Genomic DNA, 24,029 nt, shown 5'->3' with positions numbered 1-24,029 from the left:
CATTTTGCTGTTGACAGACGCTTGTATGAGAGCTGTTTTGTCGCTGTATATTGCACATTTCCTTTGTAATTGAAGTTTTATGTTTGTTTTTTCTCTTGTTCATGTTTTATTGCTGCAGTATTATTCTGTAGTAGTGGGATACAGTAATATCCTTTGTTAGAGTATCAGTTCTTGATGATGATGATGATGATGATGATGTCCCATACTCTGAGGAGCGTAGGGGACGAAGCAGGATACCCACACTGCCATACTAGGCAAGGTCCTAGTGGAGGTGGTTTGCTATTGCCTTCCTCCGACCGTAATGGGGATGAATAATGATGATGAAGATGACACAACAACAGCCAGTCATCTCGAGGCAGGAAAAATCCCTGACTCCACCGGGAATCGAACCTGGGACCCCGTGCACGGTAAGCAAGAACGTTACCGCAAGACCACGAGCTGCGGACTATCAGTTCTTACCATTCGAAGTACAAAAATTTAACTGAAAACAAAAACAATGGAAAATTCCCAGAATTCTAAAAAATTCCCGGGTTTTCCCAGTTTTCTCCTGGATGAAAAAATTTCCGGGTTTTTCCCGGATCTCCCAGTTGTCCCAGGTCGTATACACCCTGTATTCATACCACATACTGATAGTCAGAAAGGAACAAATCACACTCTGCACTGCCATCAACTGTTTCATCAATACATCGTAGATGTGTGCGAAAACTGAATCTGAACATCTCCTCTTCATTCAATTAAATAAAAAATCATTGAGTTTAGAGAAATGCATTCATTTATGAGATGCAATTGCAAACAATGGAAAGATCAGTGCCATTGGAAAAACGGTGATACTTCGTGACACAAAATCAAGGCAACAATAATTCAATAATTCATAAGTGCAACATTAATCCACCCCAACTGAGCAGTGGAACCAGGTTTCCCATCAAAAAACTTATGCCAAATGTCACTGAGACAACAATTCTGAATAGCAAGTCAAACAGAGAATATGTTCTCATTCCACATCTCTCTACAATTCTAAAATGCCATTTCATTTCGAAGGACAAAAGTTTCCCATTCACCTAGCATTCTCAGTTACCATCAACAAATTGCAAGGCCAACCATTGTGTGTGGATTAAATCTGGAGAATCCGTGTTTTGCATATAGCCAGTTATAAGTTACAAGCTCTCAAATGGGGCAGCTGAAAACTATGTTTTGCACAAGACAGGAAGACCAAAAATATTGTATGCCCCAAAGCACTTGAATAAATGTATTCACATATAATATAATGATGAAGAAATCATTCTTTTATTTATTTTCTGCCTATGTAGGTGTCTTCTTCAATTATGTGTACCTATTTCCAAAAAATCACGAAGCAATTGAAAAAGGCATTGAATCAAATGTCAGGCATTAGCTGGTATAATATAATAAACCCACAAGGTTATCACTTTTTAAATTCCTGTATGATTAATTCAGTTTGTAATGCGGGTCAAAATCAGGATAGTATATAAACCTTCAATTCCTTCTTATGCGGCATGTTTTCCACTTAAGAGTTATTTTACATAAAAGAAGAAACAGAAGAGAAAACAGGGAATAAAAATGACCATACACTTCTCTTCAGTCTGTGTCACGTTAAAAATGGATTGTAGAACAGTTTCCACACAAAATTATTACTATAGTTATGCTGATATGAGTGAAGCCATCTCTCAATTACTACAGAGTTTGGAATACAATCAACAGAATTAAAGTTATCCCAAGTAAAAGAGACTACAACAGGCTGATTATGGATGTGACTCAACCACCTGAACAACTATGCATAAGGCAGGTTCAAGTAAGAAAACTATAAGAAACAGTTTGGTGGAAATAGGATGGAAATATTGCCATTGTAGAAATAAAACTGCAAGAAGAGAGATGTAGCAAAGAAGAACATGGGGAAATGTAAGTGATATAAAGGATGGCTTTCACTCAGCTGAGTATCATAAAATCAATCCCTACAAAATTAATTTCTTGTTGCACTCAGATAATTTAATATCTATCATGATCATGAAGCACTTAATGATTAGAAGTAAGGTATCACAAGTTCATTGTTCAGGAAAGGTATTCAAAAGACATTTCCTCATGAAATGCTCTAATACATTACACAGTTGGTATGTTTTTAGGAATTTTGGGGTATAACATTACTTTATATTCCACATTTTGTTATTACAACCATTTGGGAACTCTCATCAGCTACTTCATCATCTTATAAATCTCAAAACTGCTAAACGCTTATGAAGCGTAGTAGCCATATTATTAAAAAAAATGGAGTGCCAAATTAAGCAAATTTGTCTACTGCAAGTTCATCATTTGATTATTGACAGAGTATGTTGAAGAGAAGGCATTCTAAAAACAGCAGATTTAAATTAACAAAAACACAATTCAAAATGAATGATATTAATAATTCTAGGTAGTTATTATAATCCACAAACTAGAGGCTATTTACTTACTACATGTGGGATCGTAAAACTAAAACTCTGCTGCACTTTAGTTCTGGAATGAATCAAACTCTACAGCAGATTACATAAAGTAATCCAGTAAAACTTCTGGTCAGATTAAAACTGTGTACTTGTCATATAAACAACAAGTTTACTCCAGAATGAGATTTTTCACTCTGCCCCATGTTGTGGCTAAGCCATGTCTCTGCAGTATCTCTTCTTCCAGGAGTACTAGTTCTGCAAGGTTCACAGACGAGATTCTGTGATGTTTGGTGGTGGTGGTGGTGGTGGTTAGTGTTTAACGTCCCGTCGACAACGAGGTCATTAGAGACGGAGCGCAAGCTCGGGTTAGGGAAGGATTGGGAAGGAAATCGGCCGTGCCCTTTCAAAGGAACCATCCCGGCATTTGCCTGAAACGATTTAGGGAAATCACGGAAAACCTAAATCAGGATGGCTGGAGACGGGATTGAACCGTCGTCCTCCCGAATGCGAGTCCAGTGTGCTAACCACTGCGCCACCTCGCTCGGTGTGATGTTTGGAAGGTAGGAGACAAGGTACTGGCAGAATAGAAGCTGTGGCGATGGGTCACAAGTCGTGCTTGGATAGCTCAGTTGGTAGAGTACTTGCACAAGAAAGGCATAGGTCCCGAGTTCTAATCTCGGTCTGGCACACAGTTTTAATCAACCAGGAACTTCCAACAAGTTCACTGTTATCTAAGACAGATTGCTGCTTACCATAAAGAAGACACCACACACACACACACACACACACACACACACACACACACACACACACACACACAAAGCAAGCAAGCAAGCACACCTCATGTACACACGACCACCAATTTCAGCATCTCAGGCTGTGCTGGAGTTGGTAGTCGCATGTGCTTTTTGTGCGTGCGTGCGTGCGTGTGTGTGTGTGTGTGTGTGTGTGTGTGTGTGTGTGTGTGTTGTCTTTTCCTACATTGTAGATATTCCTACTTGGAGTTTCCATTGTCTGAAATTTAATGTTATCTGTTATTTATTTCTATGAGATTTTCAGAGCTGGAAAAAATATATTGTGGCCTGGCATAGCAAATCTGTTCTTTCATTTGAAATCAAAAATGACCACAGTAAAGCCTGACCAAAAATGTCTGCATTGAAATGGTATTCTCAACAAGAATTTAAACATTGGTAGCAATAGGATTCCACAAATATTTTACTTGAGGCCCCTGCCAGGGAGTTTCGCTACAACAAGTCTCCACAGAGGACTAGAACTTTCATACTAGAAACAATTTCTAAGCTATGGGTAAATCATGTCCCATCATATTGTTTCTCAAGCAATGCCACTTCAAATGGTATGGGGATCTATAGAGTCCGGAAGAGTAGGAAAAATTTAGCAGCAGAATGCAGCTTTGAGTTTGGTAAAGATCATATGCAGGTACAATGGTCCATAAACATCTGCTCTAGGATGTTTGTTGTCTGGATGAGTGATTTTATTTGTTAGTGCTGACATTTAGTTCGTTATGAAAAATAATCAAATTTTCTGTGTGTTCGAACATCACATTTATTATGTTAAGAAGAAAAGCACAAACACCACTTACAACATTTTAATATTTTTTTTATTTTTATGGGGACAGCACTTAATTTCTCGTAACTGTCTATAATGATTCTACATGTACAGGTTGCCCATCATCAAAATTCCAGTTTCAATACACTGTAGAAAGTGAACTATTGCTCAGAATGACAATGAATTTGAACAACAAATTATTAACACAGGGGGAAACATAATGGGGGGAAAATATTTACCAATAGATGGTGCTGTAAGCATTTTAACATATGCAAATGACAGATGAATCACAATACAATGACTAGATTTGGGTTGAACATCACACCATTTGTACTGTTCAGTTTGCATGACTGCACAAGTTTGGCAGTCAACAGTTACGGCGCTGTTGGTTAGATAAGCCCATCCACCAAGGCAAAGGCATGCCACATCAGATGGGAAAAATTGGTTTTTAATGTCATGAGGCCAAAAACTGCATAAAAAGCAAAACAACGTCAGTTTCTAATTGTCGTGAGAGTGGCACAAGACATGTTCAATATGCTGTCCATGTTTTCTACCATAAATTGAAATCAACAAACAGCATGTTCCACAGCAGACTGCAGTGTCTCGGGTGTTGTGTTATGCATGCCACATTCACAATTGTAACACTGAACACAACATCTCTCAGATAATCCCACAACCACAAGTTACACATATTCAGCCAGGCTGCCGCGAATGACAACTGATTATTCTAGCATTTCTTAAATGCCTCTGCAGCAGCCACTTCACTGACTGTACAATGTATGGAGGAGCACTAGCTTGCATAAAAATGATCCTAAACACACATCCATACTATTGAAGCATTGGAAAGACGGTGTGCAAAAGACTCTCATAGCGTTTACCGGTGATGATACAGATAACAGAACCCCCTGGATTTATCTCCTTGAAAAAATACAGCCCGATGGTAAACAATACTGTCAACTTACACCACATAGTTACTCTTGCAAAATGAAGTGGTATGGGTTGACGTGTGTGGATTTTCCGTTGCCAATATTTTGCAATTCTGCATTCTGACATGTCCTTGGAGATGGAGACGGAGCTCATCTGTTCACAGAATGTTCCATGGCAATTCATTGTCCACTTCCATGCGAGCAAAAAATTTCAGTGCGAAAGTTTGTCTTGTTGGCAGGACAGCTGGAACCAACCCATGAACATGGGTGATTTTGTATGTATAGCACTGCATGAAGTTTGGTGGGATGTTATGCATCATGCTCATAGGCATGTAGAACAGTAGGGCAGTTCCCGTGCACTGCATGTTTGCATATCACCACTAGACACCTCCTGCAGTTCTATGGCCACATCTTCAACAGACGTCGGATCAACAGCTTTCCTACCTCTGCCACACTGCACTTCAAAAGAACCTGACTTTTCGAATTTTGTAATCATTTTCTACAGACCCCCAGCAGACCTTTTTTCACACCTTTGAGCATCTGGAATGCCTGCAGGGCTACTGTTGAACAGTCACCATTATTGAGAAAGGGTTTTACCAGTAGCATGTGACCCCTTCATGGAAACAGTTATGTTGGGTGTGTCTGACACAAACTGAGGAACAGCCATCTGACACTTACAGTGCCATCTATTGGTCAAACTATGGTTAATTTTTTTTTTCAGTGAGGTTTCCCCCTGCATCAATAACATGCTGTTCAAATTTGATATTATGCTGAGCAGCGGCTCTCTTTCTACAACATTTTGAAACTAGAACTTGAACTACGGATACCTTGTATGTACCAAAAATAAAACATGTAATATAAAATCAATTTTAATATTGAATTACTCAGATGAATAAAAAACCACAAGCATAAAACAGTGTCCATGAAATTACATTACTAACAGTTAATGGTTGGAAATGCTGAAATACATGCATTCTTACCTTTCAAGTTCTGTTCAAGCTCTTCTGCACTGCAAATGTGAACAAATTCTTCCAGACTTGCTCCCTTAAAAACTGATACAACATCAGGGTGTGGATTTAGAAAATATATTGGCTGTTTTCTTTTGTTGAAATCCTCTATGAGTGCTGCTATTCCCTAAAAAATGAAAGACATCCCACTTTAAGATAGTCTATCTGTGTCAACCATTTTAATCTTAACAGCTCACAATGACTTGAGAAATTCATACAGTAAAACAGAAGTTACAACCAACAAAGAGGAATCATTATCTAAGCAAACAGAAATTTACAGTCAGAAAAAATCTCAAAATTCTCTATCAAGCATGATTCTAACTGCTATGTTGATGTAATGGCATACTACTTTAACACAACATTACAAATGGATATTTCAACATTAGTACTGCAGAGCTTCTGAAGACATAGCTGAATAATACTGATTAAAAAAATCAGAGAGGTCTGAAAGAGGAAACAATGCACAAATGATGCAAATACAGGCTTCACTTTGATAGAAGTGTCCCTCTTGTTGGTAATTGCCACTATTCCACTTCCTACACGTACAAGAAAATGGGAAGAATATTGTTCAATCAATAAATTGGCTATTACTAATGTTAGCTGTATGAGTATATTCTGTCACAATTTGACAACTGACTGATGTGTTAACCTCTTGCATCCATGTTCATGTGTTCCAAATCTTCAAATTTCAGTAAATGTTTTTGAGACACACAGAAATCAGTAGCAAGTGCTGTAAGACTACATACCAAAAGATTTCTACAATATGCAGTATGAAACAAATCAAAAAGGTGTTATCTGAAACATTGCTACATGGGAAAAATTCCACTTGCTCTGATAACACTCCTAGCATAAAATACTATCTCTTTCTTCTTTCTTTTATTTATTTAATCAATATTACACTTTTTTCAGGCCAAAGACTGATTTGCTCCAATTCTTAACACTGGTCTATCTTGTGTAGGCCCCTGCTGCAACATACACCGATTTGAATCTCCTTACTGCAGCAAAGCCTTGGTCTGTCTTTACACTTTTTAAACCTCACATTTCCCACATGACTAAATTTATGATACCTTCATGCCTTAGGATGTGCCCTATCAACCAGTACCTTCTTTGACTGAAGCTGTGCCATAAAATTATTCTCTCCCTGATTTGAGTCAATGCCTCTTCATTAGTCATATGATCTACCAATCTAATCTTCAGAATTCTTCAGTACCACATTTCAAAAGGTTCAATTCACTTCTTGTTGGTTTGGTTCATGTTCCATGGATCACTTGCATGATAAGTCGAAAAGATGTGGAACAAGCCATTTGACATTCACATCACTAATTATTTTGTACACATGGCTACATGCTGGACATTTAAAGCTGGACATTTATAAAGCTTCTTTTATTATTATTATTATTATTATTATTATCATCATCATCATTATTATTAAGTACACATATGTGAGTTAGTAACTCCTAACGACCACCTTTTCAAACAGAAATTCGTCTTTGGGATAGAAGAGTTTTCAAGTAGAAACTTTTTCCATTTGTTTTCAAATTTTACTTTGGTGTGTAAGACTGGGTTTGTTATCAAAAATTTTAGTTGTGGCATTGTGCACCCATTTTTGTGCTAAAGATAACCTTAATGTGGAGTAATGAATGTCATTTTTCCTTTTGGTATTGTAATTATGTGCACCATTGTTCCTTTTTGAATTGCAGTAGATTGTCTATGATCAACTTAATGAGGGAATAAATGTACTGTAAGCAGTAATCAGAATGCCCAACTCCTGAAACAGATGTCTGCAAGATGACCCTGAGTGAGTACCACATATTACTCTTGCAGCAAATTTCTGAGGAATGAAGACTTTCTTTCTGAAAGGTAAGTCACCTATTGAATGAAAATATGCAACATATGCCCACTTACTGACTTGTTTCCCAAGATTTGCAATTATTCTAAGTGAAAACGTGGCTGAACTAAGCTGTGTTAGGAGTTCCACGCTGTGCTTTTTCTATTTAAATTCTCATCAACATGAACACACAAAAACTGAGTTTCCACCCTATTTATCATTTCGTCACCATGTGTTATGCTTATCATTGGAGTTGTAACTCTAGATGTACTGTACTGACTATGTTGCATCTTTTTAAAGCTAAGAGTGAGACCATCTGAAGGAAACCACTCAATGACACCGTTAAGAAAATTGTTTGCCATTTCTTCTGTTGCTGTTTGTATGCTTGGACCGACTACAATACTAGTGTTATCTGCAAAAACTAATTCTGCTTGTTGCATATTAGACACAGATCATCTACATGTATGAGTAACAACAGTGGAGCTTAGACTGAGCCTTGCGGAACCCCATATGAGATTTATCCCCAGACTACATTGGTTGAATCACTAAGTACAACTTCCTTTTGGTTAGATATGACCAGTGGCGGCTCACATATAGGCAGTAGAACTGCAGCACCCACCGTTTCCATTTCATATTATAAACAAAATTTAACATTTTTTCTTTAATTCTTTTTTTGTACTTCTACAACATACAATCCTCAAGCTTAATGTCAGTAGCCATCTCCCTTTTTATGAAAAAGTTGCAAAAATCTTTTTACTGAGCTATGTGCTTCATCGTTCCAGCAACATGGTGTTTGGCTGTTGTGACCATGCACAGACATGAAGCTGACACGATGCCGTTAGGGAGACAGAGCACTGTCACTCCCATAGTGCAAGCCCTGGCAGGTGTGCTGGGAAGAAGGCCATTTCGGTTTCTACTCTGTGTGTGTTGTGCATACAAATCATTATCATATCTTGAAGTGCTTACAAATCATTATCGTATCTTGAATGTGATGACATGTAGAATTATATTATTACCCCACTTCTAGCTATTCTATTTGATTCATCTTTATTTCAGTTCTTTTAATTTACAGAAAACTTTAACAATGATCTTGCAACAATGAAGAAATAAGTCCTGTGACAGTAAGTAAACTTCAACAGATTATGTTTTCACAACGGACTCTCCATGATAAAGTTACAGTAGAGGAAAGATGTCGTTCAGCAACTGATACTGTAACATCTCAGCCAGGCATAAGCAATAACAAGACATAAATTCGTAGGTTTAATTATGAATGGTACTGAAGGAGAAGTTGGCTTTGTGGCTGTGAAGTAAAAAATGCACTGTTATGCTTTCTATGCTTGCTGTTTGGAGGTGACGTAATGTGGACAAAAGTTGGTTTTCAATACGGAAGTAAAAACTTTAATGGCGAACACTGCCTCTAACAATTTTATTTTTTATGACCAGTTTCAGTAAGTCTAAGTTCCCATCATCAGATCTGTAATGAATTTAGATCACAACCAACTTGTGAAGAAGTGAATCTAATAACTGTTATATTTTTGTGTCCCCTTTACTTGAATAACATAACTTACAATTTGAGAATTATCACCTGTTTCTATATATTCATTATAAGTTACATGATGTAGTGATCTAGATATAAAATAAGTGGTACTTGAATAAGACTGCTAAGATTTGTGTACTCCTGATAAATATAAATGTGTGCTTCTTCTTCTGTGCCGCCTCCTCCTCCTCCTCATTTGCGTCATCAGTGGATCAGGCCAATTCAGGTCAGCTATATTTCTTCTGGTTGTTATCCTTGTCCAATATTCTTTCATACTTTGCACCCAACTTCACTCTTCTCTACATGATGATTTTGCTCTGTGTATAATTCTTTCCTGCAAACCTGTGCCAGTCAAGTTTTTTTTATTTTTATTTGAAAGTCCTCCTGTTCTAAATCTCTGTTTCCTGTATTCCAGTTTCTACTAGGGCCCTTTGTACCTTTTGGATCCAGCATATACTGGTTCTCTTGCTCGCAAGAAACTATTGTCTGATGTGTGAACCTCACCTGGTCCATTATAAGGATGTGTCTGAAGAACATGTTCCTTTTCCTGACATCTGATATTTCTGTTTTGGTATACTGTTCTTGGCTTTACAGCTTTTTATTATATTTTAGAAGGATTTTTGTCTACCTTTTGCTCATATTATGGTATATCTGTTTCCATACAATTTCAAATGACAGCTGGAATCTTGTCACCTTTTGATTTAATAATTCTCTATATTTCAAACAACAGTATCACTGTACCTACCTTTGCTGCAGTGAAGTCTGCACCCAATACATAACGACAGTCCACAATGACTGGTAGATGACTTGACCCTTCTTGTACAGCAACACGTCCTACACTTGTGCGAATGAAGTCCACTGCAGGGAAGTATAGACTGTTCCCTGGTATCACCAACAAGTATTCCTGCCCTGCCTTAGTCTGAAAAAACAAATGGAACACCATTATAAACACCCACTGGATTCCCAAAGAGATTTCCAGAAAGCAAACACAATAGTCACTCACTTCATTCTGCAATGTAACAGCAAAAATCACAATCGGTGAAAACAATAAATTCTACAGTTTGACAACATATAAGCTCAATTTTTGTTGTTATCTCATGAAAATAACAATTGAGGATGATCTGTCCTCAGCAATAACTATTATTCACTGCCTGAAATTACAATATCCACCACAACCAATCATACTTATTCATACTGCAGTACTGAAGCAGCAAGGACAGAGACAGATACTATATTTTCCTCATAAGAGACTAGCTGTTCAGTTCATTGGAACCACCATAAAGCAATAATATTACTCACTGGAAAATGGAAAAGGAGGTACCATTACAGGTTCCAACATTTTCCAGAATACTGTGCTTCAACCAAGTTTACAACAGTAATTAAAAAACCATACATACACCATAATAATTGCAGAAATTATATATTTTTATATGTTTATATTTGCTATCTTGTATATCCGCTGGTTGCAGTGTGGTCTGTGACTAGGCCCACTCATCAATGAATAAGGATAGCTATGGTCTCTCAACTGATTTCAAACTCAATTATATATATCTCCAATGTATGTGCAGTCCTGTGATTACCATTACAGCACCAATCCTTATACAACATTCATTCATTTTTTAAAATACACATTTCTGAAGACAATGTAAAGTGTAATTAACAAGAAGGACACACAGTTTTTAACAAACTACAAATATATTTGGTCAAAAACTAATAATGGACACTTCAGAGTGAAATAATAAATAATGAACGATAATGAGGATCTGGTAGTGAATAATGGTTATCTTTAAAAATGAAATAAAACAAGAAAAGACAATTAATATGTCTAGTATCTCAGCTGGAATAAGAGAACATAAACATGGAACTCTAACCACAGTCAAGTGACTACAACAGCGAGAGCACTGCAGATTGTTTAGTACCACAAATGAAATACGAAGTTTGAACTGGTCCGCTATCATTTAGCAAAGACTGCTTCAGGCAGTGTTACCTCAGTGCCTCACTAGGAGACACAGCAGTGATGATAAACAAAGGACATGACCCAGATCAGGAAAGAGCTTATGCAGTGAGAGTCAGTGAGTGACTTGTGGACAAGTGGCTAATCTAGCAAGCCCTGCTCTGGGTAGAGAGTGCTTGCTTGTTGACTACTTTAGAGGCAAAAAGCTAGTGTGGAGCTCTCTGACTTAGCTCTGTTTCATGGACTAGAAGTTGCTGTACCAGGTTGACCATGCATCTTGTAAAAAGCCAGCCGTAGTGTATGATGGTGAATATGGCATGGTGATACTGATATTATTTGGGTGGCCAACTGGAGCAACTGACAGAGTTCACAGGCCCTCGATCAACTAGTTGCCTAAGGTGGATGCTTCTGATACATGGCTGATGGAGTTTGATGTCAAAAATTGATCAAAACTTCGGTGCTTGAAATTGTGACCATAGAGTCCATTTGTAGAGAGATTTAAATTTTGTTGATGAAGTGCTGCACTCATTTGACAAACTGAGACTGCAATAGATAAACCTAACTATAGGTTTTCTTGGTTTTGCACGCTGGAGGAGATCGGCTGTTTAGTAAACTGGTCTAGAGATTTACCTGCTTGTTCAGTGTAATATTTTAGGTTATTTATGTGTTGGTTCACATCCTTGGTTAACAGGAACTTACTTGGTAACAGCTAAATTGTTCTGATTGGTTTCCATTCAGAATTTGGGGTAATAAGCCAAGGATGAGAGCCATTATGTCTTTTTTTATGTGTATAACACAAGTTCTTTAAGATTTTTGGGTAGGAAGCTTCCTTAGAATTTTTCTCAATAACCGTTTTAAATTTCCTTAAATATGGGCTCTTTCAGCTGCAGTGAGATTTATATGGCTGCTAGTCTTTGCTACGTTTAGTTACTTTAAGTTTTTTAATCATGTTAATATTCACCGAGCAATTTATTTCTTAAAAATTTTGCTATGTAAACATCTTAAATTTCTTTAAAAGGATGGGACTCTTCTAATTATTATTCTTTGAAGTTCCTTTTTATGGCAATACTCACCAATAAAGGCTGATTTTTACTAACTGTTATTTATTTTTAATATTGGAGTGTGAATGATGGCTTTCTTTGTTAGCACCATTTGTGTAATTACTTTAATATGTATGTTTTAGATTTTTCCTGAGCATTTTTTGTCAATGTATTCATAAAGGCAGTGACAAGGAGGCCATAAGGTGCCAATCAGTTGTTAAGCCACAGCATCAACTGTATGAGGTACATCAATGTAATATGAATTTGTTTTTTAGTAATCCAGGATTTTCTGTATGTTGCTATAACCACTGGATTATTGTAATTACTGTTTAAATAAATATGTGTTATTTACTGCATTGTCTCTGAGTTTGTGACCACGATCATTCCACATCCGAACTGAGTGTAGGTAGCTTGGTTATTTGTTGTTTACAAGATAGACAGCTCAATGTCAACATGGAGTTATTACCATAGCTGGATGGCCATAACACTCAATGCATGGCAGAGCCTGTAGATACTCAGGCAGTATTGTGGCTGTACATTCTGGGGATAACATGTTATGGGCAGAGCCTATTGTTTGTAGCTGCATATAACCTGGCATGTAACAGAAACACTTCACTTCATATTTGAATATCACTGCCTCTATTACTCAATGGATTATGTATAATTAATCTCACATGCACTTTGTACTTGATATACATGAGAGTAGTTTTTTGGTGTGTTTCCTGGCCTTGGCATTTCTAGTTACTCACAGATCCCACTTCAGATTGCCTCAACCCTACTTACAAAGACTGGCTGTGTATAGGACTAGGAAGTGGACACTTTGTGACACAATCTTGTATTATTACTCCATACTTACTGTATTTTATAGACTATAAGACACACTTTTTACTTTGAAAAATTGCCTCCAAAATTCAGGTGTGTCTTATACTTTTATTAATATAAAAATGTCCAGTGTGAGATTTACAATCCTCACCAGTCTTAAAAATGGCATAAATTTGATGCCGTGGGAAACCTCTCTCTACCTGGCAACATTGCATTCAACTGAAGCAGCAGTGCCCCAGTGTGGAGAACATGAGTTGTGGGGATTCACATGCTTGCTTACACTGTCTCCTTCCCATCCCACGATCTCAAACCCAGAACACTGTCTAGCCTATGATGCATCCTCGCAGTCTGTAGTGCCAGTGAACATAACAGTACACTATTTCTGTTAGTAGCTAGTTTTGTAATGGTAAAAAAATTTAAAAAATGACATGGGCCATAAATTGAAAATAAAAGCATCTGCAGAAGAACATGGAAACAGAACAGCTGAGCTGCATTTTGGCCCTCCACCTACAGAAAACACCATTTGCGATTGGTGGGCTAGTAAAGAACTGAAATAAATGAGGAAGATTAAACTGTGCAAATAGAGGGCTGAATTCAAAATGGCTAAACCTGGAATATGATGTACTGAAATGCATTCAATGACACTGTCAGACTGGCATTGGAATTAATACAAAAATGATTCAAATACATGGTTGTAAGCTACCACTACAGTGGACCTTAACAGACTTTAATGGTGAAGTTGGGTGGTGCTAAAGGTTTATGAAGGATCATGGTTTTAGCACGCAAAGCAAAACCAAAATATCTCAGAAAATGCCACAAGTGTGCCAAGAGAAAATACTATCTTTCTATTACTTTATTATTCAATTCTGAAAGAAAACCAGTGTGGAACTAAGCCAAATGCAAATATGGATGAAATGCCTCCAACATTTGATGTGCCAAGTAACAGAACCATGTCATGAAAGGTGCTAAAAGTGTAACTATAAAAACAAGTGGACATAAAAGAAATGCACTGCACTGTTGTCCTTTCATGCTGTGCTGAAGATACTGAACTTAATTCAATGATCATTTCTCAAGTGCAAAACAATGCCAAAACCTTCTGAAATATCTCCAGTCACTGTTGTTAACAAACATGACAAGAATTGGATGGATGAGGCAGGTATGATATTATGGATTAACAGAGTGTGGAACCAAAGGAAAGGTGCTCTACTGAAGAAGAGTTCTCTTCTTGTGCTAGATCAGTTCAGTAGTCATTTGAAAAATTCTGTGAAATAGAAATTGAGACAGGGAACTACAGAGTTTGCTGTTATTCTGGTATGACTTACTTCACAATTGCAACCTCTTGATGTTTCGAAAAATAAACCATTTAAAGAGTGTATGAGAGAGAAATGGAACAAATGGACGATCAATGAAGCCATACACAAATTCAAGCCGAAGGGAGCTTTAAAACAACCTACTATCAAACAAGTGTATCAGTTGATAAAACAGTCATGGACTAGAGTGAGAGAAGACATTATTGTTAAATCTTCCAAGAACTGCGGCATAAGTAATGATCTCGATGGCAGTGAAGACCATGAACAATGAGTGACAAACAGGAAGAGGAAGAGCAAGAAGAAGAAGAAAGCTCAGATCATGATTTTTCAGGTATTTCAGAGGTCAGTTTGATTCTATAAACTAAAATTTTTTCTTTAGTCTGGCATTGAAGTCTAATAATAAAAATGGTAAAAATGTTTTTTTTTTTCAATTTTTTAAAAATTAAGGTGTGTCTTATGGTTTGTGGTGCCTTATAGTCCACAAAATATGAAATCAACAAATATGTTAATTCAGCTAGAAAGATATGATATGCACAAATGTAACAAAAATATAGTTAATAAAGAAGTGATTTACCATTGCTCGTTCCACTGTAATGCTTGGCCTGGCTGATGGGTACAACAGGAACAATATATTTATGGCAACTCCTATCAGTATACCAAGTTCCACACCAATCACCAGGCATGCCACAAAAGTAACAAATGTTGGTACTAAATCTTTCCCTGTAACAGGAGATTTTACTTCATTAAGCACACTCAAAAATGTTGTTCTGCTAAGTTATACATACACATCACAGCATCTTATTTTAATAGTAATTTATCCAAATACCAGAAAGAAAGACATCATAAACACAAAATTTCATTTCACACAGACAGCACATTATACTAGGAAAATCAGCTCACATACCGAAGTCATTTTATGCATACCCAAAAATTTTGTACCTGGCCTTCAAAAAGATTTTCCCATTATCTCATTAGCTTCATGCAAACTATTAGCCCAATAGAAAAAAGGAACACAACCTTTTGGTATCAAATCTAATGTAGTTAAATTTTGTAGTGGGATGTGTTTTCACTGTAGACCACTGTTTTTGAGTTTTTCAGGAAAAATGTACAAAAGTGACCTTCAAATACACCTCCACTCCCACACTCATCCCTCACCAGTCAGGATGTCTAGCATGTTGCTTGGGGCACTGTCTCTGCTGCCACTGTACAAAAACTTCCACCAACACTAACTATTCTTGATATTCGACCTTTAGGTCTCTATTGGTTGGGCTATCACACCACCAGCATAGTCGGCTATTTCATCAACAATATTAATTTAAATGTACCCAGGAGGGTATTTAAAGAAAAATAACTTTTGTAAACATTATGCTAAAACTAATTAGATTAAGCACATTACTTTTGTAATAAGTTGGCCTTACAAATACAACAATGTAATTGTTTATTTTATGCCATTAAAATTCCCAAAATGTTCGGTAAAATTTAAACAGGTGTCAGTTTTACAATTTGTAAGTGCTCATTTAATCTGGTGGCATAATAAGGCTAGTCAACGAAAACCAAGAAAGGTTGAACGTGGGAAATAATTCGCACAGTCACAAACTTTTGTACAGCGGTAGGAGGGAGTGCCATGAACTACACACTAGAAATTTTTACTGATGGGGGCTGAGTGTAGGAGGGGGTTGCATTTGAAGGTAACTTTTGTATGTTTTCCTTGAATAACCTGAAAACTGTGGCCTCTACTGAAAACGTCATCCATAGTTATCAGTATATTACGCTTAATCATCATAATTTAACTGAAGACTTATCTATCAGTCTTGAACTTGTTGCTGAAGTTGCTTTATTTTCTATGTTTGATGACATATCCACAAGACATTTATGATTCACTGGTGAACAGTCAAGTTCTATGCAACACATACCAGTCCGTTCATAACAATAGTGCAATGTTGGAACAATATAAAAAATAAGGGAGAGGCAACTACTAACCTATAGCGGACTAATGTATGTTGCATAGAAAAATGTTGCAGGAAACAGTACCTACACTAGCTGTCGAGCTCTTTCTGTTTTTCATAATAAAAGCACATACATTCACAAACACAGCTCCACAGACACACCCATGGCCATGGCAAGACTGACTATTGATGACTGATTATTGAAAACAGCTGCATAGGCTGATGGAGGTGGGGAAGTGTAGGGAAGGATGTAAGGAGGGGATAGTGGGAACAATGTCTTATTGTCTGCATAGCAAGACGAATGGAGTAAATAGAATACAGCAAAAAAGAGATACAGAAAGGGGTAGAGGGGGTGGGAAGGGAGGGTGGAGGATGGAAGGAAAGGATGGTGAGGATGACGAGGAAAAAAGTGAGAGGGGAGGGAAAGGAATACGAGAGCAAGAGAGAGAGAGAGAGAGAGAGAGAGAGAGAGAGAGAGAGCCCACATTTAGGAAAGGAAGAGTGGATGGAGAAGGCAGTACGCGATCTGGATGGGGAAGGAGTGGAGTGGACAGACGAGAGAAGGGAAAAATAAGGTGAGGAAGTGGGATAAAGGTTAATATGCTAGACAGACCATTCCTATCTGTGCAGTTCAGAGAAACTTGTGTTGTATGGGAGTATCCAAATGGACAGTATAGTGAAGCAGCTGTTGAAGTCACCAGTACTGTAGCATGCAACATGTTCAGCAACTCTATGGTCAGTTCTCTGGTTTGCTGCAGTTTGGCAGTGGACACTCATGGAATTAGACAGTTGTTTACTTGTCATGCCCACATACAATTCTGTACAGTAATTGCAGCATGACTGATAAATAACATGGCTGTTTTCACACATGGCCCTGCCTTTTATTGGGTAAGAAATACTTGTGACTGGACTGCAGTAGGAGGTGGTGAGTGTGTGAACAGGGCAGGTCTTGCACCTGAATCTATCAAGTGGGACTGATACATTGAGTGCAGGGTTGGGTACAGGACTGGAACAGGGATCAACAAGGATATTCTACAGGCTGGGTGAGCACCAAAGCACTACTTTGTGTGAGATGTGTAGGATTTTGGGTAGAACATCCTTTATCTCAGGGTACAATGAGAAGTAGTTTAAGACCTGGTGAAAGATCTGATTGAGCTTTCCAAGGCTAAGGTGATACTGGGTGATCAAAGGAATCCCTGTCTGAGGTTGCTTGATGTGTTTACTGGTGTCAGAGAGACTTCTTTATGGATGAACTGAAAGTGTGGCAACTGTCTAAGTGAAGTTACTGTTGGTGGTTGGTGCGCTTGATGCAGACAGACATCTTTATAGAACTATCTGAGAGGTGGAGATCAACATATAGGAAGGTGGCTTTCAGGAGGACTAGGTGAAGCAGATTTTGAGTAGTTTAAGAGGTTGTGGAAGAAAGAGTAAAGACCGTCCTTGCTGGGAGTCCAGATCACAAAAATGTCATCAACAAATCCATACCAGACAAAGGGTTTTAGGTGTTGAATGGTTAGGAAGGATTCCTCCAGATTGGAGGGGGGGGGGGGGGAGGAGGAGGTTTATGGGTGAGTTTATCATGGGATTCTGCCAGATGACTCATAAATTTGTTGTTGATATAGGATGATGCCATGGATTTGTTTATAGATTTGGTCTTAAAAAGTGAAATAATTGTGGGTCAGAACGTGGTTGGTTAGGAGGATTAGGAAAGAGGTGGTGGGTTTGGTATCAGGAGGACATTAGGAAAGGTAGTGTTCCCCAGCCGCATGGCTTAGGCATGGAGGATGTTGATGTACAAGGGTGTCACATCCACAGTGACCAATGAAGAGTCTGCTGGTAATGGGACAGAACTGTGGAGAAGCAGCAAAGGAAGTGAGGAGCGTCTTGAATGCAGGATAGGACGTTATGGACACTATTTTTGGAGATGTTTGTCAGCCAAGGTTCAAATGGCTCTGAGCACTATGGGACTTAACTACTGAGGTCATCAGTCCCCTAGAACTTAGAACTACTTAAACCTAACTAACCTAAGGACATCACACACATCCATGCCCGAGGCAGGATTCGAACCTGCGACCGTAGCGGTCACGCGGTTCCAAACTGAAGCGCTTAGAACCGCACGACCACACAGGTTGGCTGTCAGCCAAGGCAGAGGTTCATTCTGATGGAGCATTATACCCAGCCACATTGAAACAAACCAGTAGGGAGACATCTGGGATTGAGTTTGTGTAGTAGGTAAAAGGAAAACATACACAGGCTGATGGTGTGAGGAGGAAGATGGATTCTATACTGATATTTAATAGAGTGTATAATTTAGTTTACATGGTTTGCTTGTTCTTTTTTCTTAACTCATTCCACATCCCTGAAGGCCTCCCTTCACATTATCCATGGTATACAATGGGTAGATGAATGAATGAACCCTCAGCGATGTGCAATGAATCAAGATAATAATTAACGAAGTCAAGTAACTGTTAGAAGTACTGGAGAACTGCTATAAACTGTATATATTTAAACAAAGCTTAATGGCGATATTATCAAGAAATTTGATAAATGGGAGAAAGAAAGCAGAAGATGAAGGTGAAGAAAAAGAAGGAGAAAATATGAAGATGGTGGTGAAAGACGAAGGAAAATGCTACTCATTTCTCAGTCATCTGGTTTTCAAATTTTTCTCTCTTTTCTATCTTCTTAGCTCAATATCAACACAATCATAATGGTAATTATCAATAAAATGAAGATCTATGTGTTGAAAAAAACAAAAACTTATTTTACCTGCAGATAAAAGGAATCTTTAATCTGAATAATAAGAATCTGTAGAATGAATGGGTAATAAGATATATTTATAATTTTCTTTCAAAATTGTAGAGCTCCTGCTCAATTACTTGCTTCATGTGCAATGGAAGCCTGCTGAAGAGCTTCACACAATAATACAGGAACCTGTATCTTGTCTTATGGTTGTGTGCATCACAAACAAGATGCTGATTTTAACTTCTAGTAACGAAATCATAAGAATTTAAAAATCTTCTAAGAGGTATCTAAAAGGTGTGGAGAAATTTACTTTACACAGCATTCTCACTGCCCGTGCCTGATTAAAAACCATTTTACTTCCTTTAACTGCATAACACCAGGAAAAAATTCTGTAAGGGTATTGTAAAACTGCACACCTGATTAATATCATACAAATTGTGGATGTCAGCTGTTAAATACTGAATCATGAAGAGTAAATACTATTTTCATAGCTATTCGAGGCTTTCTTTATGTAATAATTGCCTGAAAGATTCTCAGGCACTGCATTGGCTGATACTGTCTAAACTGCATGGTATTTCTATGAGCCACCTGTTTATCAACTTCATGTGTAACTGAGCAGCTGCCTCATAGAAATATTGTACACTTTTGACAGTACCATACTATGCAACACCTGAGAATGTTTCAAGCTATTCTCCTACTAGTCACCACTCAGCTGAGATATTTGCATGATATTTATTTTATTTAATCATGTCAGAAACACACACTATAACTTACAAGTTATGCAAAATGTTCCAAAACACGGTACTATAAGCATTACAATTACAATTAAATGCGGTGTGACCAGCATGCAGCAACTTCGCACACTTCCTTAGTGGCATCGATGACATTCTGTGGCATGCATGATGTTGGTCATAGGCTGCAGACAAGAAGATGACTCATTGTCTGTTCTTCACCACATTCACATGCTGTGGAGTCGCATGCAAATACCCACTTTTTCAAGTTGGTCTTCATTCTTCCAACTCCAGAACGCAGCCTGTTGAGAGTCTTCCATATTGACCAGCTTTCTTCGTGACCTGATGGGAGGCTTTCAGTTGGGGTCATCCACCCTGTAAGGTGACTGTGTCTGGAACGTCATTAGTTGACTCTGAAGTTCGAAGGTGGTTCAGGGAGGCTTTCAGTTGAATGGAGCAAGCTTTTCCTTGACTTGAGCCTTGGTACTGTTGGCTGATAGCCGTGTAGTGTGTGGGTCTTCAGATTCGATACCTTACACTTTTCCAGTCTAGATGCACGTTGACAACGGATATCTAGAGGTGGGATGCCCGCTAGACAAAAAGTTTATCTAGAGGTGGGATGCCCGCTAGACAAAAAGTTTATCAAGTGGTGTAAATCTCAAACATCCCGTAATGAGTCTGCAGGTTTCATTCAACGCGATATACACTTGTTTAGCATGACTAGATCTGCACCACACAGGGCAAGCATATTCTGCAGCTGAATAACAAACAGCTACAGCAGAAGTTCTTAAGATGCGAGGATGCATCCACCAGGTTGTACCCGATAATTTCCGGAGAATGTTGTTCCTTGCAAATACCTTCTGTTTGGTGTTCGAGCAATGTATTCTGTAGGTAAGTGCTCAATTAAGAGTTACTCCAAGATATTTGGGGGTGAAGCAGTGTTCTAATTGCTTACCTTCCCAGAACATCTGCAATTTCCTCGCTGCATGTCTATTTCTAAGATGGAACTCACAAATCTCTGTTTTTGCTGGATTTGGCTTCAGCTGATTGTCTTGGTAATAGCCACTTAGAATTTGATTTTCAAGCTCTAGTTACCACACAAGATGATGCTGGAGTACATCATCCAAATGTGCTATATCACAGTGATCTCAGGACTGTAGTGCCTGGAGATGAATCTGATGTTCCTTCAAAATAAAAACTACAAGTCATCCAAGTGGAGACTAGAGAATGAGAACAGTCTTTACCCTCCTTAATCAGATAACAACATGTGGATTACATCCACAGGATGATGTGGGGTAAAATAAGATCACTCATTAAAAGGCAGATAGTAAGTCTACAAGTTATACTCTTAAGTGTTGGTATCTGTTGGGGAATAATGTATAGAGGTTCTATGGATAATTAAAGTTGGAATACAAACTAGTCACAAATACTCACTACTTGATTTCCACATTGGTTTCACCACTTCATACTCTATCATGAAGATCACAGCACATATGATAACAGCTGCCAGGGATGCCTTAGGAATGTAATAGAAGTAGGGTGTTAGCAGACTAAGTGCCAATAAAATCAGGGCACCTGTAAAAAATAGCATAATACAATTACTGATAGAGATCTCACAGATTGAACTAGCTATGCATACTGCATGCACAAAAATTAACTCAGTAACACCCACAAAGCTCGACAGAAAAAAATCGTAACATTCAATGTTTGAGACTTAAGACATTTCCATTAACATAATGCTATCTCTCTACTTCACATTTATTGCATCTTAACAATTCCAATTTTCACACCCTCCCTTTATTCATAAATTTTGTTTAGCAATGTATGTCCTGGCTACTGAATAGTCACAATTTCTGTCATCAGTTTTGCACAATTTCACCACAATACTTTACAACAAACACATTAACAGCTTTTATCCAAATGTCATGTGTTATGGAATGAATACTTTAGTATTAATTATGAAATTTGCCAAAAATTATTTCATTTTGTTTTAACAAATGTGGGAGTCTGCGTTGTTGTTGTTGTTGTTGTTGTCTTCAGTCCTTAGACTGGTTTGAAGCAGATCTTCATGCTACTCTATCCTGTGCAAGCTTCTTCATCTCCCAGTACCTACTGCAACCTGCATCCTTCTGAATCTGTTTAGTGTATTCATCTCTTGGTCTCCCTCTATGATTTTTACCCTCCACACTGCCCTCCAATGCTAAATTTGCTAAAAATGCTTGGTGCCTCAGGACATGTCCTACCAACCAATCCCTTCTTCTAGTCAAGTTGTGCCACAAACTCCTCTTCTCCCCAGTTCTATTCGATACCTCCTCATTAGTTATGTGATCTACCCATCTAATCTTCAGCATTTTTCTTTTGCACCACATTTCGAAAGCTTCTATTCTCTTCTTGTCCAAACTATTTATCATCCATGTTTCACTTCCATACATGGCTACACCCCATACAAATACTTTCAGAAACAACTTACTGACAAATCTATACTCCGTGTTAACAAATTTCTCTTCTTCAGAAACACTTTCCTTGCCATTGCCAGTCTACATTTTATATCCCCTCTACTTCGACCATCATCAGTTATTTTGCTCCCCAAATAGGAAAACAACTTCACTACTTTAAGTGTCTCATTTCCTAATCTAATTCCCTCAGCGCCACCTGACTTAATTCGACTACATTCCATTATCCTCGTTTTGCTTTTGTTGATGTTCATCTTACATCCCCCTTTCAAGACACTGTCTATTCCGTTCAACAGCTCTTCCAAGTCCTTTGCTGTCTCTGAGAGAATTACAATGCCATCGGCAAACCTCAGAGTGTTTATTTCTTCTCCATGGATTTTAATACCTACTCCGAATTTTTCTTTTGTTTCCTTTACTGCTTGCTCAATATACAGATTGAATAACATCAGGGAGAGGCTACAACCCTGTCTCACTCCCTTCCCAACCGCTGCTTCCCTTTCATGCCCCTCGACTCATAACTGCCATCTGGTTTCTCTACAAATTGTAAACAGCCTTTCACTCCCTGTATTTTACCCCTGCCACCTTTAGAATTTGCATTACAAGCCAAATTTTTGATGATTTTGTAGTGTTGGCAGAAGAGCCAACACTGTTTCTAGAGGAGGCCGAAATGCACGCGTTTAATTACACGCTGACTGGCGTTAGGTCTGGAACAGGTCAGAGAAATAAGACTAGCAAAACAGGAGGTAACTGGTAGAATACTTAACTTTAATCCACAATTGTAGAACATCTCTCGTTACGGTACATGCTTCATAATATTAATTATCAATTGAATACGGCGCCTTGCTAGGTCGTAGCAAATGTAGCTGAAGGCTATGCTAACTATCGTCTCGGCAAATGAGAGCGTATTTGTCAGTGAACCATTGCTATGAACGTTGGCTGTACAACTGGGGCGAGTGCTAGCAAGTCTCTCTAGACCTGCCGTGTGGTGGCGCTCGGTCTGCTATCACTGACAGTGGCGACACGCGGGTCCGGCATGTACTAATGGACCGCGGCCGATTTAAAAGCTACCACCTAGCAAGTGTGGTGTCTGGCGGTGACACCACAGATTTCATCATCAAAATAAGCAGTTGCACATAGAGCATATGTTTCTGGACTTAAGCCTTTGAGAATATATCATTTAAAGGAGGCATGATTGGCAGACAGGCACAATGACCATGTCTGTCTGCCACTCAACACCTCCTCCATGCAGTGAGTAGCAACTTATCCTTCATATTGCTGCTATTCCATCCCGGATTTTCCATGTTTTATAATCTATCATTTCAAATTCAAATTCTGATCAATATGTATATCCAGGAATTTTGAACATTATATGTGTCCATTATTGCACCTCTATTGGGCTATGAAGTATGTCTCATCAGCAAAGAGAAGTATTCCTGCTTCATTAGCATTAAAAAGCTACGGTGATTTATATAATACTCAAAATAAGAGGTGAAAGTGTGTCTTAGATTCAAGGGGAGCAGAGACAAAGAAATAGCTTTATGAAACTAAACAGTGTAAAAGAACAAAATTTGATTAATTACAGCATGCACAAAGAGATTTAAACAGTCATTCTACCTGTGCTCCATGTGTTAATAGAATGGGAGAAAAGCCCTAATGACTGATACAATGGGGTGTGCTCTCTGCTAAGTACTTCACAGATGATTGTGGAGTATGAACGTAGATCTGGTAGCAGAGC

The 24,029-nt window shown here is 38.2% G+C and overlaps 1 protein-coding gene across 1 annotated transcript in view; it reads right to left on the bottom strand.

The window, feature by feature from the left end:
- The window catches only part of LOC124776990 (sodium-independent sulfate anion transporter-like), a 141,830-nt gene that overhangs the window by 7,745 nt on the left and 110,056 nt on the right, over positions 1–24,029 (bottom strand). The window contains exons 8-11 of the mRNA XM_047252235.1: positions 21,276–21,416; positions 14,997–15,142; positions 10,042–10,215; positions 5,905–6,058 (exon numbers count right to left, since the gene is read on the bottom strand). Coding sequence (XP_047108191.1) covers positions 5,905–6,058; positions 10,042–10,215; positions 14,997–15,142; positions 21,276–21,416 — 615 coding nt within the window. The remainder of the gene's footprint in view (positions 1–5,904; positions 6,059–10,041; positions 10,216–14,996; positions 15,143–21,275; positions 21,417–24,029) is intronic.

The sequence above is a fragment of the Schistocerca piceifrons genome, chromosome 2, assembly GCF_021461385.2.
Source record: "Schistocerca piceifrons isolate TAMUIC-IGC-003096 chromosome 2, iqSchPice1.1, whole genome shotgun sequence".
Classification (NCBI taxonomy): domain Eukaryota; kingdom Metazoa; phylum Arthropoda; class Insecta; order Orthoptera; family Acrididae; genus Schistocerca; species Schistocerca piceifrons.
The sequence above is the reverse complement of the archived record's forward strand: the minus strand, read 5'-3'. Positions and strand labels throughout refer to the sequence as shown.